Source organism: Columba livia, chromosome 3 (genome assembly GCF_036013475.1).
Source record: "Columba livia isolate bColLiv1 breed racing homer chromosome 3, bColLiv1.pat.W.v2, whole genome shotgun sequence".
NCBI classification, from domain to species: Eukaryota; Metazoa; Chordata; class Aves; order Columbiformes; family Columbidae; genus Columba; species Columba livia.
The window spans coordinates 110,844,040-110,861,031 of record NC_088604.1 but is presented as its reverse complement, the minus strand read 5'-3'; the positions used below and the strand labels follow the sequence as shown (position 1 = coordinate 110,861,031).

At 37.3% G+C, this 16,992-nt stretch overlaps 1 protein-coding gene across 26 annotated transcripts in view; it reads left to right on the top strand.

Annotated features, from left to right (window-relative positions):
• MAP4K3 (mitogen-activated protein kinase kinase kinase kinase 3) overlaps positions 1–16,992 on the top strand; it is an 82,687-nt gene that overhangs the window by 26,312 nt on the left and 39,383 nt on the right. For 13 of the 26 annotated variants that reach the window (XM_065059100.1, XM_065059103.1, XM_065059110.1 and 10 more), the window contains 8 exons: positions 430–502; positions 2,775–2,906; positions 3,181–3,243; positions 3,327–3,408; positions 3,508–3,618; positions 7,553–7,628; positions 8,634–8,692; positions 11,379–11,441. In XM_065059100.1, the coding sequence (XP_064915172.1) occupies positions 430–502; positions 2,775–2,906; positions 3,181–3,243; positions 3,327–3,408; positions 3,508–3,618; positions 7,553–7,628; positions 8,634–8,692; positions 11,379–11,441 (659 nt within the window). The remainder of the gene's footprint in view (positions 1–429; positions 503–2,774; positions 2,907–3,180; positions 3,244–3,326; positions 3,409–3,507; positions 3,619–7,552; positions 7,629–8,633; positions 8,693–11,378; positions 11,442–16,992) is intronic. The other 13 variants (XM_065059114.1, XM_065059105.1, XM_065059111.1 and 10 more) reach the window with 1 other exon arrangement.

Here is a 16,992-nt window from a genome sequence, read left to right as displayed (position 1 = left end):
TAAGGGGGAAGCGAAAGTCAAATCGAACTTTTTTAATACATTTTTAATAAAATTTCCCATCCAGGGTCCTTAAATGTGAAATGTACCTTTTAAAGTTATCTGAAAGAATCTCTTGGATAATACTAAATGATGTATTTAATCATCTTGCAACACTGTTAGGACTTGTGTGCTGCCCTGTTTTTTCTTGTGTTGATGGAGGCATGTTCATGTGTAGCCTGTGTATTTGGCAGGTGACTGAGAGGAGCTGAGCCTATGGTATCTGAGATACACCAAGTTCCCTTTATTTGCTTTTGTTATTTATTTTTTGTTAAATATTTCCAGTATATTTAAGAAACTCTTACAGGGGAGAGACCAAACTTGTGTTCATTAACAATTAATTCCATCAAATAAGTTATTAACTGCTGTTTTCGTTTGTTTGGTTTTTAATAGCTGATTTTGGAGTATCTGCACAGATAACGGCTACAATTGCCAAAAGGAAATCATTCATTGGCACCCCATATTGGTAACAATGTTTTGTCATTAATATAATAATAACATACAATACTGTTGAAAAACTTTGATAAAAGCATGCCATGTCGCTTTCTGGGTAGACTAATCACTGAAGGCTTTGTTACTGATCCGTGATTATGTCTGTGTTACTTATGCCAAATCCCAAATGAACTGAGTATCAGAGAAAATGCTCTAATGCTCTGTAAAATTGAAAGGCTTTCTGTGCTGCTATCACTGTTGACTAATGTATCTCAATTTAGTCAAACTTAGAAACTATCAACAATTTTACTTGTTATTAAATCTGATCTTAAATATTTTTTTCTTCCCTGATTATTCCATTTTGGTATTTCATGTTTATTTCCCTCCACCCTAGATAAGTCTTTTTTGCAACACCTCAGTTGATAATGAGTTTCATTTGTTTGTCTCCACAGATTCTCTTGCTACTTCTGAAATGTTTCCTCTAAGCTATTTTCTTTTTTATTTGTTCCTTGTTTGCCTAAACTGATTGAATTCAAACAAACATTTCTATTATATCTGTACTATTTCTTTATTCTTCCCTTAGTAAACTAGTTTGCATAATTTATCTTTTCTGAAGTTAAGCCATTTTATTTTCTTCTCTTTGTACTGGCAGTGGTTGTTCCCTTTCACTTTGGGGTAAATCACACACGTTCTTCACTATAAAATAGCGCTTTTGTTGTATGTTTTCCCAGAAAAAATATTCAAAATTCTCTTTAGTAGCAACAAGTTTAAAAAACCCTCTACTTTCAAGTATTCAGCCTTGAAATAATCAGGCACAGCATTTGTAGCATTCTTCTGCAGTGTAAGTCATGGATTCACTTCCCTTTCAGAATAACATAAACACCCATCAGTCATGATTGTGTAATTGGTTTGTGTCTCTTTCCTAAGATGTCTGGGTGACTTCAGTCCTGGCCTGTATCACTGTAACTTCCAATTTGTGCCAGGCTTCTCAAGTGACATGTCAGAACTTTAAACAATAGCTTTGAAAGCATTGCATAGGTTAAATGCTGATGAAAAGCATCAGTTTTTCTTTGTAAAGCTTCTCAGAGATTTGCGAGGAAAAGCAAAGAAGCAAAATTGTTGAGATGGTGGAGAAGAAAATTAGCTGGAGACAGGCGATGTGAAGATTTTAGTGATTATTAGGGGTGTCTGGGCAGGTGATGCTTGGATGGGAGAGAAATGAAGGGCGAAACTGCTGCGCACCAGTAACCCTGCTATTTGCTCTTTTGCTCCTCCCCCATGTCTTTCTAAAATTCATCTGTGTTCCCCTTCTACCTTGGTAACTCCCTCCTTTTTGATTTGAAGCAATTGGCTTTTTTAATTAATTCTTGAAGAAATGTTTGTAAATATAATTTAACTATGCAAACATCGAAATAACTTTTACCACCAAACCTGATGGTGTTTTCAGATCTACAGATAAGGATGTCTGTATTTAAACTGTGCATCACTCGAGATGCCACACTGCAGCACTCATGTGGTGATATTCATCGATCTTGCCTATATTGAGTTAAATCTCCAGTTCTGCTGCTACTTTCCAAGTCATTTGGACTGATAAATTTCAAAGCTAAAACATACTAACTTGTTTGCCATCTGATGTGACTATGTAGGACAATCAAATTCATACCTTTGGCTATACAAAACCTGTGACAGTTCATAGCAAATAATTTTCTTTAGGTATTCCTATTTATGTGTCAGTTATGTCTGTTAATTTTTGTCACCTGAGGATGTGAAACCACTTTGTTAACTTAAATGAGGTCTTCTGACACTAGTGAGGCAGACTGCAAACAAGGAGTGCAGAAGTGACAATGTACCTTCAGGTCTCCTGCTTTCAGGGTACAAGAAAGCTGATATTTTGTTACCTTTTTTGTTGTTTGTTTTTTTTTGTTAGAATTATTCTATTCAAAGTCAGTTGATCACTTTCAAGGGCAATGTGTGAATTTGGATTTTACTGTAGTTGAGTAATTATACCTTTAGGCACTTTGCTGGTTGAGTTGGTAGGTCATTTTGTGCCTGCAGAAAAGGTTGAGACAGGTTGGCTTCATCTGCTGACTGCTAAATAGCTGTTTGGGACACTACCTGTTAGTTACTAGACGATGATTGAGGGAAACTTCTTGTATGTGTTAACTTTTTATACACACGTATCCATGTGTATAAATGTATATGTTGTGATCTTATAGACAGCTTTAGGGAAAAGAGTGGAAAACTGCTGTATACAGAAGAATGATTTGTGACAAGAATTTTATCTCAAAATGTCTTTTATCCTTTAGGATGGCACCAGAAGTTGCTGCAGTAGAAAGAAAAGGTGGCTATAACCAGCTCTGTGATCTGTGGGCAGTTGGAATAACTGCTATAGAGCTTGCTGAACTTCAGCCTCCAATGTTTGACCTGCATCCAATGAGGTTGGTAAGAGGTTAAAGCTCAGTGTGTAAATACAGTTTGTAAATAATCCATTTGGAGCAGTGGCTACGTGTACCTTTGTGGTGTTTGGGGGTACTGCAAAGATATTGGGTTGTAAGTGTTCTGAATGTACACAATAGAAATTCCACCAACTCTTTTTGGTGCATAAATGTGTAATGATGGAATTCTTCCTGCCAACTAAATAATGTATTTAATAATTAATCTAATGCATGCATTGCAGTGTAAACCACAGAAATACTATTGTTTTTTTTGCAGAGCACTTTTTCTAATGACAAAAAGCAACTTCCAACCTCCTAAATTAAAGGACAAAATGAAATGGTAAGTACTCTTCTGTTTCAGTAGACAATGCTCACATATTTCACTGGGCAATTGATTCTGATGTTTACCACTTCATTTTGCAGGTCAAACAGTTTCCATCATTTTGTGAAAATGGCACTTACAAAAAATCCTAAAAAAAGACCTACAGCTGAAAAATTACTACAGGTATAAATTTATGGATGGGATTATTTTTAAGTTATAAAATTAAAATATACTTAATATGAGTGGTTGCAATTTTAATGTGTTTTTCCTTCTGTCTTTCAGCATCCTTTTGTTACCCAGCCATTAAATCGGAGTCTTGCTATTGAACTTTTGGATAAAATGAATAATCCTGATCATTCCACTTACCATGATTTTGATGATGATGATCCTGAGGTAGGAATGTGTTTTGATCGTAGAATCAGATTTAAGTTTTCCTTTGCTGACAAAACTAAATTGTTATGATTTGTTGATCCATGGAATGTTTTGTGATCTGGGAATAGTCTCAAGGGTTACTTTTACTTCTGGTTGTGCTGCTCTGTCACATGTACAATCATTTACCAAAATTCATTGTATTTGGGGGAGAGAAGCTCAAAGAAAAAGAGGTGTAAACACTTTAATTTTTTTTTTATTGTCATCCTTCAATAATTTTGCAGCAGTAAGCGTGGACTACTCTCCAGTTCTGAGTTTTGTCATGCATTTTGCTTTCTGTTTCTTCGTGGAATTATGTTTCCATTCATCTGCAAAGAAAGGATTCATAAAAATGTTTTTATACCTCAGTAGAACTTGTTCTTTTGTTCCTAATTTACTTGCTTATGAGGAGAATGACCCCGTAGTTGTTTTGTCAAATGGTTTGCTGTGTGTTTCTTGCAGATTATGTTTTCTATCTTAGAATTCTCTGAAACTTGATTTCACTTACAGTTTTGTCAAAGGCAAAGTTTCTAATATTCTGCTTTATCAACTGGGAAAAAAATAGCATGCTTATGTAAGATGATAAACAGCACAGGACTGAAATATTTCACAAACAAGAGCAAACAGATTTTCTGTTACTGCATCCTGTCTTCGCACTTAATGTATGCTAGTGAAGACTTACAAAATGTTTACAGTTCCCTAACTGATGATCTCTTTTGGGGGGAAAAAATTAATCCTTTCAACACAAATGCCATTGATTAATTGATTGCATACTTACGTGGTGTTTGTTTGTGGTTTGTTTTGTTTGTTTGTTTTAATGGATGAACTACTCTAAAAGTGCCTTCAAAGGAAAATGAGCTTAAAAGAAGCAACTGCTTTAAGATGCTAATTTTCACATTTTGCAAGTTAAATGGGTTTTTACCTTCTGGAACAGCAGAGATGAATTGACATGCACCTAGTCTGTCTTCCACAGAAGTTGAAATAAAGAAATGTGGAATGAAGCCAAAGTGAAACAGATTTTTTTGTTTGTTTGGTTTGGTTTGGTTTGTTTGTTTGTTTTGTGTGGTGTTTGTTTTTTTTTTTTTTTTTTTTTTTGTATTGTGGAGTGCAGTGTTTACATATTTCCTAAATGAGAGGGAAAGAGAAGAAGGCATAAGGATTGAAAAGTCAATACTTTTAAAAGCAATTGCAAATAGTGGAACACACTTAGTAAATTTTTCTGTTTGAAAAAAAAATCCTTTCATTAAGAATTTTGACCTTCATTTAGGGCCACTTACATGGTAAATCTCTCTTCTCTTCCTCTACAGAGTCACTTCAGTATGTGGTTTTTTTTGACAGTTACTTGTAGCTTTCAAAATAGTGTTCATTCTCTTCTGTCCCTTCTGATTTAGCATTAAGAAGGCTCTTCTGTTGTCTAGTGTATTACTTAACCATAATGAAGTGTGTTATCAGGGGAAAAAGCTGTGCCTTGTCTGTGGAGAAAATGAAAACAACCTCACAGCGGTGATGAGAGAAAATGCATATTTTCATCATTTATAAAGGAGCTGACTGGCTGACAGTATGGAGGACAATCAAGCTGCTTGCGTGTCTTTTGACAGGCGTTCTTTCAGATGCTAGTTCATTTGTTGTTTATCTTATATATGCTGCTCCATTCGTGTGCTTCTTTGCTAGACATAATGATAATGCTTTATTATTGTTCATTGCATGGGCTTTAAGTCTCTCCACTGAGCTTCAAACACAGTTAGCTGTGATGTTGGATCATTTTCATTGGATAGGCAACTTAGATGTATCTTCTCATTTCTCCCCTAACTGTGTTGACAGCTAACTTTCCATTGAGACATTTAATCCACCTGCAAAATGAGATTGACAGTGACACTTGGGAAAACATTTTATTGTGTAATAAGCAAACCCGTAACCCACCTCAGTTGTTATTTGTTTGGCACCAATATTGTAGCTGACATTTTAAGTATTTTTCTCTAACCTGATTCCTGGAGGACCTCATTTGGTTTGCCAATCAAAGATGGGATTTCCATTAGGGAATCTGCTTTTCCTCCCTTAAGAATAAACCTTTGGAGATGTTGGCAACTACCTGTTCACCACATTTCTGTGACAGTGATATTAGCTAAAAAGTTTGCAAAGAGGGAAGTGCATATGGTTTATCCTTAGCACACTCTAAGTTTTGGGTGAGGATGTAGCTCTTGAGGTCTGTACTGTGATTAAAATTGTGCCCAAATAGCATTTGTGTGGGGAAGTTAACGGGCATTCCTTTGTCCTCTTGCATGGCTCAGATGTCAGCTGTTTTTATTGGTTCGTTGGTCATGGAGAAAGAGGTGTGAGGGCAGGCTCTGACCTGTTGTGTAGTACAAACATCTGGCAGGATGCAAGGAAGTAGCACAATATCACTGCGAAGGCAAAAATACCTCCCAGCCCTACTACAGGCCGGTTCCTGGTGCTGGCATTACTTTTAGGGCTCAGATTGTTTGAAATACTGAATTAGAAAACCAGAATAAACCTTGAAATGTGTCCTGAGCTATAGCAAACTGTTTTTAAAGCTCCAAAGAATGCACAATAGACAGATCGGAACTGAGGAACGGGAAGTTTAGCCTGCATTACAAGAAACAAAACACTGTGAGGTATGTGGGAGAAAATACATACCCACAATTTGTCTCTCCAATTTCAAAAAAGACCAAAGTCAACTTAAATGGTAGATGAAATATTATGTACGTGTGTGTTGGATCCCAATATAAAGCAAGGAAATAGTGTATGATGAAAAGGGGAGAAGGGAATAATGCTTTTAGATAATATTTCAGGGACAAATGGAGTTGCTGAGCTATTTGTAACTCATGGAAGTACAGAGGTTGAAGTTAAGTCTGTAATCACTTCATAGTCAAAAGTTGCCAAGTGAAGATTATAATTATATACATAAAAGCAAAACTAACATACCAGCACATCAAATCTCTGATACTATTGTGTCAGATTCCTTTAATTAAAATTTGTTTTGCTGCTCCATATTCAACACAGAAACTTCACTAACATACACGTTTCAAGATTACTTGGGCTAACATGATGGTGAATGAACTTTTTTTCTGACGAGTAAGATTTCATTGCATACTGAGAGCACACTGTTTGGATTTATGTTGCTAATTTTGGTGCCTAATTGTATACAGCAGTCAACTGGTCTTGTACTCTTGTTAAGAAACCTTCAGTTATAGTTTCTAAGAGAACCTGCAGTAGTGGATGTAGAAAGAAGAGAGTACATCTGGCAGGGGCACTGGAAAGAAAGCTGTACCTTAAAGTTCGTGACACTTCGTTCTGTAGAGAAGTAAATGGAAATCTGGGGGAAAGATAGAAGTGGAACATAACTATGGAGGTTTATTTGTAGAAATGATGGCATTGCTCTTGCCACAGAGCACAAGAGTACCAGGAATACTCTCTTCTATTTAGCTTTGAAAACCTTAGGCTAACTTCTCATCTGCTCAAAGGAACTAAATGATTACTTCTTAGGAATCAGTTTAAGTTAGAAGCTGAGAAAATGGTTGCAGTATCTAAACATAGGAAATACTGCCCATAAGTCAGATTTAGTCTTACTGCTTATTCTGGAAACTACCAATACCCTTAAGCTAAAAAGTGGAAAAAGGAAATGTTATCTGAGCAAAAACAAGTGCTGGCCAACCTTGTCTTTATTTCCTAAAACCCAGTGTTTTAAAAATCCTTATCCTGCAGTTGAAGACGCTTTACAGATAAAATGTCTCCAAATAATTCTAACTTTAGTGTGCAAAACCATGCATGCAATCTTTATCTTCTGCTTGATTTCTTTCTTTCTTTTTTGATATTATGCTAAAAAAACCTGCTAAAAACTAGGTACACAATACTGGATTTCAATATTTTGTTGTTGAAGTATTTTGTTTTTCTCTTCTAGCCTCTTGAAGTGCCTCATAGAATTCATTCAACAAGTAGAAATGTGAGAGAAGAAAAGACACGCTCTGAAATAAACTGTAAGCATGTGTATTATTACAACATTAAATTATTAAAATAATTATTGTTATTCACATATTTCAACTGGTATTCTGGGTGTCTGACATATAGAAACGTTTTTAGTGATCTATAGAAAAATTAAAATTTATGCTGTTTTACTTCTACATATAAGTTCTAGATGACTGCACAAAAGAAATACTAGTGTAACATATTTGAATATGCCTTTTGGCAGCACTTCAACAAATCTCACCATTGCTGCTGCTTAATTGAACAGGCTGCAACCTGAGCTCTTCTGCAGGCTGATTGGTATAGCTTCATATGCCAGAGCAGCAAGCATATTCAGAGTGATGCCAGGTTCTGCAGGGTAGCAGAATGGCAGAGGAAGATTTTTCTTTCTTAATTTAGTATCTCATTGTAGTTCTTGCTTTTGAATTGAAACAGTCATGCAGAAATCAGGAAGGGAGGAGTTTTATCACTGGCCACTAAAAGTAGACTCCATCCCCCGAATCGTAATCACTCTTGCTTTAATAAAGTTAGAGCAATACTTGGAGCTTTAGTTGTCTTAAGCTAAAATTCAGAGGAGTTAGAGTATGTGCCAAAGAACCGTCCTAGAAGACATGATTAGGTCTCTCCATACTTCCTTCAAGGCTCCTTAGTGCTAATGAATCTCCCAGAAGAACAGATCTAAGAGTGAATTCACAGAATGGATGCGTTTTTTTCTATAAATTACAGCTGTATTGCTCTTCTAAAGAGGGCACTTCACTGCCCTATTTGCTGAATGGTTTTCTTCATCCTTCTGTAGGGGCAAACGGTGATTGTACTACCTTTGTGTTAGAGTACTTTCTGTGCCAATTGGTTTCTGGCAGGCACAAGTTCCGTATGTGCCTATGTCAGAAGTCTCCATCAGTGGGAATATGACACACTCATTAAACTGGATTGATTTTTTTTTTTTTTTTTTTTTGCTAGCCAGATTTTGTCTAATTAGAGTTAAACTTAAATTCTTGTTTTCCCTTTCTCTTCTTCAGTTGGTCAAGTAAAATTTGATCCACCTTTGAGGAAAGAGACAGAGCCACATCATGAATTTGTGAGTAACATGCAGCGTGGGCTATGCTCTGCACGATATTGCCTGTTAATATCTCTGGAGGAGGAGAAATCCAAAATGTGTAGCATACTTCCTTAGCCCTACTAAACTTGGTAGCAATTTTTCTAACAAGTTGTAAGGTATTGGTCCTAAATTTTTTGCTAGCATTACGCTATGCAGCAAGACCCTGTGTTTGTGGGCTCTGCCAGGTGTGCTCTATGTGCTAAGCAACAGCCCTTTGTCTTGTGGGTTTTGTCTGTCCTTTATACCTCATTGCCTAGTATATCATTCCCTTAATTATTTTCTTAATTGTAGGATTACTGTGCATACTGAAATGTTTCTCTCCCCTGTTGCTTGTATTGACAAGAATTGATAATGGAAATAATAAAATTTGGAGCCTGGGAAAGAAGTATGATGCATGTTAAGAAACTGTTTTTTTGTGGGGTTGTTACTTTCCCATGCAGTCCTTCTGTGGCCCTGTATCACATCTGAGCCATACTGAGTCTGGCAGTTCACATATTCTGTAAAGGTGTATTATCCATGTTTTCTTCTTATGGACCCATCAGTACAAGGGATATGAGAACTCAAGCAGAGAGGAAAAAGGCATCTGTGCTGTGTCACACACGTGATTGTAGTAGCTTCCTCTCTTCTGTGCAGACTGTTGCTTTCCACATCTGTGCACTTGGGCAGTTTGTTCACATTCCTGGATAAAAAAGACACTCCTTTGTTTCCTTACTGCAACCTTCTGTGTTCTCTTTGTTTTTCTAAGGCAGGTGTTAAGGTGAAAAAGTTGGCTTAGTACATAGATGGGAGGGACATTGGCCTTGCTCTGAGTTGCTTTTGGGCAAGGTGTGTACCTAGGAATGTACTTCCTCTTCTGTAGTGTATAAGCCAGATGTGAGTGGAAATTCTGACCTGTATTTGTACTAAAATCTCCTTCCCCGTGCCTTGTCCTGTGGTAGTGGGTCAGCTGGCTCTGGGTGGATGAGGTTGTAATATAACCCTCCTCTTCCTCAGCAACTGGCTGGACAGGTAGTCTGCAGTTTCTGGTGCCTGTTTGAAATGGGGGAGAATAGCTTACGAAATCACACGTAGGACTTAAACAATTATTTCAGACATGTTATTTAGGCCTTGACTTAACTGCATAACAACATCATTTAGGAGCCCTGGTTGTAGAATTGTTTATTAAATATGGTAATGAAGTCAGTGTTTCTGCCGTAAACTCAGCAGTTAACTTAAAATTATTTTTTAACTGATTCCAAGTTATCCTGACTTTGCTTCTCTGTTGCATTGTCTGGATTATAAAGAAAATAAAATTGATAGCATCATATAGTTCAAGTTATAATGCTTTTGCTCCTTTAGAATTGTTCTGATTTATACACACACAGAATCATAATTGCAAAAATATGTTAATGGAGAAGCTGAAATTTTAAAAATACTTTTCCAGTTTTTCTTGTTTTATCAATCATGGCTATACACACCAGTTAGTGGACAAATTCATGGGGCAGAGAGGTGTTTTCATTGCAGTTCAGGAACCTGAGTTGCTAAACTGGGGAGGGAAATTTGTGCAGGAATTAGATCACAACTTTTGAGAGCACTTCTTTGGCAGGTGTTGTCAGAAGGAAGGAATCAAGCCTTTTCCTGTGTTGCATGTTAGCAATCAGGACCTTTGCACTTTGGAATCTCAGAAGCTCTTGCTGCACCAAGAAGGGACTTGAATGATCCAGATTGATTCTGCTGATAAGGAGATCTCTTAGTATCGCCTATTCCTGTCAGAGTTTGCGTATTTGAAACCTGTCCAAAGAACTTGCCTCACCTTCCTGTCTATAAGGAAAGGTTGTTTGGATCTTCATGAAGAAGGAAATGTTCCACTGCTTGTATCAGAATGAAGCATGCAGACCTGAAATGTCCTTCCCAGATAAAACAGAACCATGGTTTTGAAAATGATGATGTTGGGTCTAGAGACCAAAGAAAAACTGTATTTTGTCATTTTTTGACAAAAATGTATTTTGTCATTTTGTCCATGAACCAATGGACAGTTTAAATTGGCATGTCAAATGCAAATGAGGTCTAATTAAAGAATTGATGCTCTAGCAAAGAGCTTTAGCAGGCTGAGCGGGGAGGTTTTAACAATCTACACACTTTGGGAGAGAAGAGAGTGTCTTTTAAATGGAAGCGGGAGCAAGCAATGCCTGTCTCTTCCTCCAGTGATGACAGTGTGGATCCCTTCTCATTAAAACAGTTCTGCTTACCCTTTTGCTTCTGTGTCACTAAAGTGTGCTCAAACTTTATTTACTGATGGGTATGAGTGCACAAGCCAAAGACTGGACAGTTGCAGCATGCTGAGTTATTGGTGGTGCACGAAGATGTTGCACTGGTGCACACTTGGCTCTCTACTGAGGTAGTTTGTTGCTCATTACCTGGTAGCGAGCTCATTAGTACATGAGTGGAAGCTCATTGCTCAGGTGGTGCACAATAACTCATTGTGTTGATGTGAATCAGTAGTGTTTGGTAATGTGACCATACCTGTAGCTGTGTTTTACCCCCATCCACAGAACTGATGGTTTGAGTTTGAGTTTCAACTAACAACGTGGGGTTTTTTTAAGCAAGAAAATTTCCCCTTATGTATACCTGGCTTTCAGTCTCAATGTAAATAACTTGAGTTTCTTGATCTCTACCTAATGAACAGCCTGACAGTAGCGATTTTTTGGACAATTCAGAAGAAATATACTACACTGCAAGATCTAACCTGGTATTTTTCATCTTATGCCTTTCTTTGTCAGTGTTAGTTTTGTCTTTGTTATCTCAGTGTTAGTTTTGTCTTTGTTTTCCTTTCTCAAAACTTGTGTTCTGTCCTGTTGTTGTACCTGTGTTTTCATCTGTGTAAAAGCTATTCAATGTTAGTATTAGTCTGTATGTGTATTTCTGTAATGTAGGAGGGAATTCATAGTGTGTGCAGTATTGCAAGTATTTAACCTGTATTCATGTTTACTTGAATCACTTTTATAGAAGGGGGTCAATGTTATTTACTTTCTAATTTCTTTATTTAACTACCTCACAATGCATAACTTTTAATTTCTTGGTGGGTGATTAAAAATAGAAGAGACATTATCTTCATTTTTTGTCTGGTGGTTCCTTTAAATAGTGCTATGAAAGACTATAAAATTATATAAATAGAAGTATTTGAATTCTCCAGATGGTAATTATGTTACAGAATGAGTATACACTCGATATGATAATACAGAGTGGAGTCAAAAATGTTTTCAATGGCACTTGGCATCATTTCTAGTCTGATACATTTTCCAAATTTTCTCTTACTGCACTGCTAAAAAATTTGGTTGTTAGCATTACAGTGTAGAAATTACTCTAGGAAGTGAGATTTCTAATTTCTCTGCTCTTTAGGTACTATGTAGTTAGAAAAGTAATGCTTTTAAATCTTGGACATTATCACATACTGTTAAAAAAAAATGAAGGAACATTCTGTACTAGGTGAAGAGCATTATTCTGCTAACTTTATTTGATTTGTGAGATGTTTAATATAAGTGCTCTGAGGAGAAAATGGAAAAGTGCAGTGTTTGGGAATGTCTGGTTTTGAGGTTTTTGTGATGCTTTTTGTTTTGGATTTGTTTGTTCTGACATCAGTTGGCTTAGTGTGACTTGAATCTGCTGATACCATAGTTACTGAGAGCTTAGACTGTCTTCCCCATTCTGGGAAGGAACTTCCTGTATCACTTGATTATAAAAATGTTTCACAGATTATTTTGAGATCAGTAGCTTAGATTTCTTTGTATGTGATGGGAACACCTCCATCCTGTGCAATTGCTGTGTGGTTTGGTTTTCTTTCGGTTTGATTTGCTTTTGGTTTCACCTTTTCAGTTTAACACTTATTAAAATCCATCTTTTTCAGGTTACTTTCAATATTGTTGCATATCTTGGTAGACTGGTGTCTGTGGGTCTAAAAGATGAATGAGAACATGTCTGAGAGCTGGACTGTCCTTTCCCATCCTTCTTTTGCCCCATGCTGTTCAGTACAGTCTTCAAAATTATTACTATGATAAAACTTACAAGGTACTACTGTTGAAGAGGTTTTAAAGTCAATTGACATCACTTTCTGTGTTTCAGTGTTTTCTTCACAACATCCTGTGATCATTGTGAATCAAAGAGGGGAATTCTAATTTTGTTGTAGTGCTTCACCCATTTGTGAGGTTTTTCCAGTAAGATCTAATCCTTCTGGAAACTGGAAGAAATATTTACTAGTTGGCTCATTCATTATGGACCAGGAGATACTAATCAGACTTTTTCTCTCGTTCCCCCAGTCCCTGCTCCTGCTTTGGCAGTATTGGCTTCAGATACATTCAGTGAGAAGCAATATGTGGATTTTTAAAATGTCATCAAGAGGAAAAGAGTGCTTTTTCACAAGCATAATAACCTACTACTGTTGGGCTCTTTCCCTTGCTGTTCTGCTGGTTTTATAAAATACCTTAGGAGCAACAACTCTTTTGCAAAGTTATGTGTCTCTAAGGTCCTAGAAAAATTTTTGGAAATTGAGGCATATTTTGGGCAGCCAAGTCATAAAAGGTATACAGCTGAGGTGCGAAGCAAATATAGGGAGTGAGAGAGAGTATTTTTACCTGTCACCTAGAATTTTGCACAGCTAGGTTGGATTGTATGGCCACTTATGCAGTCACCGTGCACATTACACCCTTAAAAATCACTTCTCTCTGTTTCCCCTTCCCACCACATCTGTGCTTCTGAAAACAGCTACCTGGATCTGCCAGAAGAATGGAAAAATTCACTATGGGTCTTGTTTGCAGGGAAAAATGCCGTGTCCAAACCCCAGTATCCCTTCATGGAAATGGCAAACAGACAAGGACCAGATAGTACTACCCCTTGATCTTTTACAAATTCATTCCTATCTAAATAAATAATACAATATTTTGTTCTAGGTACAGTGCTCTTCTCTTTTTCAGGATAGATCTTTTTTACTTTTTCTGAAACTAGACAACAGATTCCTCAGGAACTTCCTTGGGTGCTTTCCATCGTTTGAGATTTTCATGCACATGCTCTTTCTTGTTATTTCGAGTTTCTCATGTTCTTCATCTGGTTATTGTGCTGTGTTTTGGCAGCTGTTTTCTGACAGTCTCCTTTGCCTCAGGAGCAGCAGAGGTATGCTGAAGACTTAAAAAAAAAAAAAGTCATTTGTTGTGTACCTTAGACTTTACATAGAGTAGACCTCAAACAAATGCTTCTCCCATATTTTTCACTGTCTCTGCACTTCAAAAGCAGTTGTTTGGATACAGACTCAAGTGGGCAAACTGAGCATTGCATCTGCACTCAGCTCAATAAATGATTTAAATCAAAGTAATAATCTCTAAAAATACATACCGCTTCGTTCTAGAAAAATTTTTAAGTTTTATACTATTGATCTGGGAGAAGCACCTGAAAACCCAGTGGCGAACTAAATGTATGACTGTTCATCTTTTATTGTGGCAGCCATCATGGCGACAGTCTCAGGAATCTACCTGAGTTGGCATAACAGGAACAAATTTTTGTCAGTTGAAATGTTTTTGCTATAATTAGGCATATGTGCAGAAATAGTCTCAAGTATATAAGTTCCTGAGGAAAAAATGTGCAACTTCTTTCAGGTTATTTTTTGCAGCAAATCAGTCCCCTGTTTGGGTTCCCTGTGTGGCATTGTAAATGGCTGTGTCCGTCTAATGAATGGACATGTATGGGGTAGAGAAGAGCTGGGAGTAAGGGCTGTTAAACCCAGTTTCTGCAAAGCTGTTGCTGTATGTTTAACTGCATCCATCTCTCAGAGGTGACATGTTGTACTTAATGACTGGTGGGATCTGTCAAGGGGACTCTGTAGAAGAATTTGGTTGTTTTTCCCAAAAGCACTGTTTCTGAGACACAAAGCTTACAGTTGTTCTCATTCAAAACAAAAGGTCATATTATTCAAATAAAAATATTTTCATTCACATTATCCTGATCTGCAATGAAATACTGTAGCTAAAAAAATCTTTCTTGCCTTTCATAGTGAGCTTAGAAATAATTCCAGTTCACATATGGTAGACTGAGCTGCATACCTTTTTAGTTATAAATACCATCAGAGAATATCCAAAAAAAGATGAGGTGGGAAGGAACCCCTGGAGATGTCAAGCCTACTCCTGCTCAAAACAGGGACAGCTTCTAAGCTTGATATGGAAATTACTTTCGCCCTGTCCAGCTGAAATTTGAATGCATGTCAGCATGGAGACAACTGAGTATCTCTAGGGTTGCACTGCTCCCATAAGGAGTTGGGTCCTTGTAGCCTCCGTTTGCATTGCTGGCATATTTGTCTGTTGCCTCTTGTCTTTCCACTGTGCATCTGAGAAGGGTCTATCTCTGTCTTCTCTATATGCCTTATAGGATAGCTGAAGGCAATAGACACTTTCTCCAGGCTACAAAAGCTCTGATCTTTCAGCTTCTTCTATTGTGCCATTTGCTTAATCACTTGAACAATCTTGGTGGCCTTCTGCTGGCTCCCCTCCAGTCTGTCAACATCTTTGTCCTGGGAAACCCAGAACTGGACACCACATGCAGATGTGGCCTTCCAAGTGCCAAAATAGAGTGGGTAACACTCTTTTGTTTCACTGTGGTTTGCCGCCTATACCACAAGTGCGTGCTGCTGATGTGCTCTCCTCCTCATCTGCTGGGACCTCCAAACCCTTTTCTGAAGAGTTGCCCTTTCTGCCCCCGGCTAGCTTGTCCTCAGCATCTGTATGTGTATGTAGTTGGTCTGTCCTACCTGCAGGACTTTTCAGTTGGCCATGTTAAGCCCCATAGGGTTTTGTTGCCTACTTCTCCAGCTTGTTGTTAGATGTTAAGAGAGTGGTTTCATGATAATGTTGGCCAGCTACCTCAACACCTTAGATGCATTCTACCTGGTTCTAGTGTGCATCATACTAATTTGTAACACTATAGCTAGTGATTTTTTTTCTTTGTATTAGGGAAAAAATTTAATGTTTCTGCAATGGACTTTAATTTAGCCTGGAGTATTCAACACACAGTGAAAAATTTTGAATTCTACCGTTTAAGAAAGTGACAGAGGAGTTGAACAGAACTTGGATTTGTTATCTTAGGTTCCAACCTATAGTTGTTTTCAGTTGTTATGAACTTAGCGTTCATTTTAGATTTCTTTAGCAAAGAATTCAGTAAGAGGGTTGCAGTTACCATGCAGTCTGCACTGTTGTATTTGCCAGATGCATTTATACATTTGGTTCTGTTTAAGTAATTTAGTCGTGGTTGGGTTTAGTTTTGGTTACAAATATATTCTGGGTTTAATAATTTGTAGTAGTTGTTGGTAACGCTTAATTTTAGAAATGAGATGTCTCAGCGTAGCTATTCTGTGTTAGTTAATTATTTGTGGCAGAAAAACTAAAATATTGGTAGGAAAAGATTGAATGAAAGAGATTGACAAAGATAATAGAGAACTTTGCCCAGAAGCCTTTTTCTTTAGTTTTAAATAATTTTTCTCCTTACTACACATGCACGCACATGCTTTTTCTTTGTTACAAGCCGTGAAGACTCGTGTCCCTCTTAGTTGCAATATGTTTTTAGAGTTATGTTAGCTATCAATGCTGAATTTCAGAGCAAGTCTTTGAACTTTGTTCAGCTTTAACTAAGGAAATGATGAGTAGTCCTTATGATCAGAAGCAAATAAATGGGAATGGGGGGAGAAGTGCGTAAGGGTTTGGGATGTGGTTTTTGCTTCCTTGTATGTTTTGGGTATCTTCTGCCTTAGCAAAAGTAATTGAGAAAATGAGGTGTTCAGTTTTACTGCTAGGAGGCAGTTTAAAAATGCTGTGTACAATTGTCTGTTGCATCTAGGCCTTAACATAGCTAGTCAGGGTAGTGATGTCCCGTTATATGGGTATGAAATGGTGGTGTTTGTGCTAAGTAGGCATTCACAGACAAAATGCATAGAAAGCTGATTTTTGTTTTGTTGAAAAATACCTTTATGTTTGGCTTTAAAAAAAAAAAAAAAAAAAAAAAGTCTAGTTATATACTGGTGGCTCACTCACCCCCCTCCATACCCCCAGATAGGGGAGAGAATCTAAAGGGAAGGGAGAAACTTGGATTGAGAGAAACACAGTTTAATCAAATAACAAAATACTAATACACTACTCATATTTATCTGTAAAATAAAAGATACTCAATGCAATTCCTCACAAACTCTGTCCACACCGAGCAGCCAGTCCCAGGAAACAGCACCTGGTCCCGAACAGCTGATCCCAGAGAGAGGAAAAAAGGATAAAGGC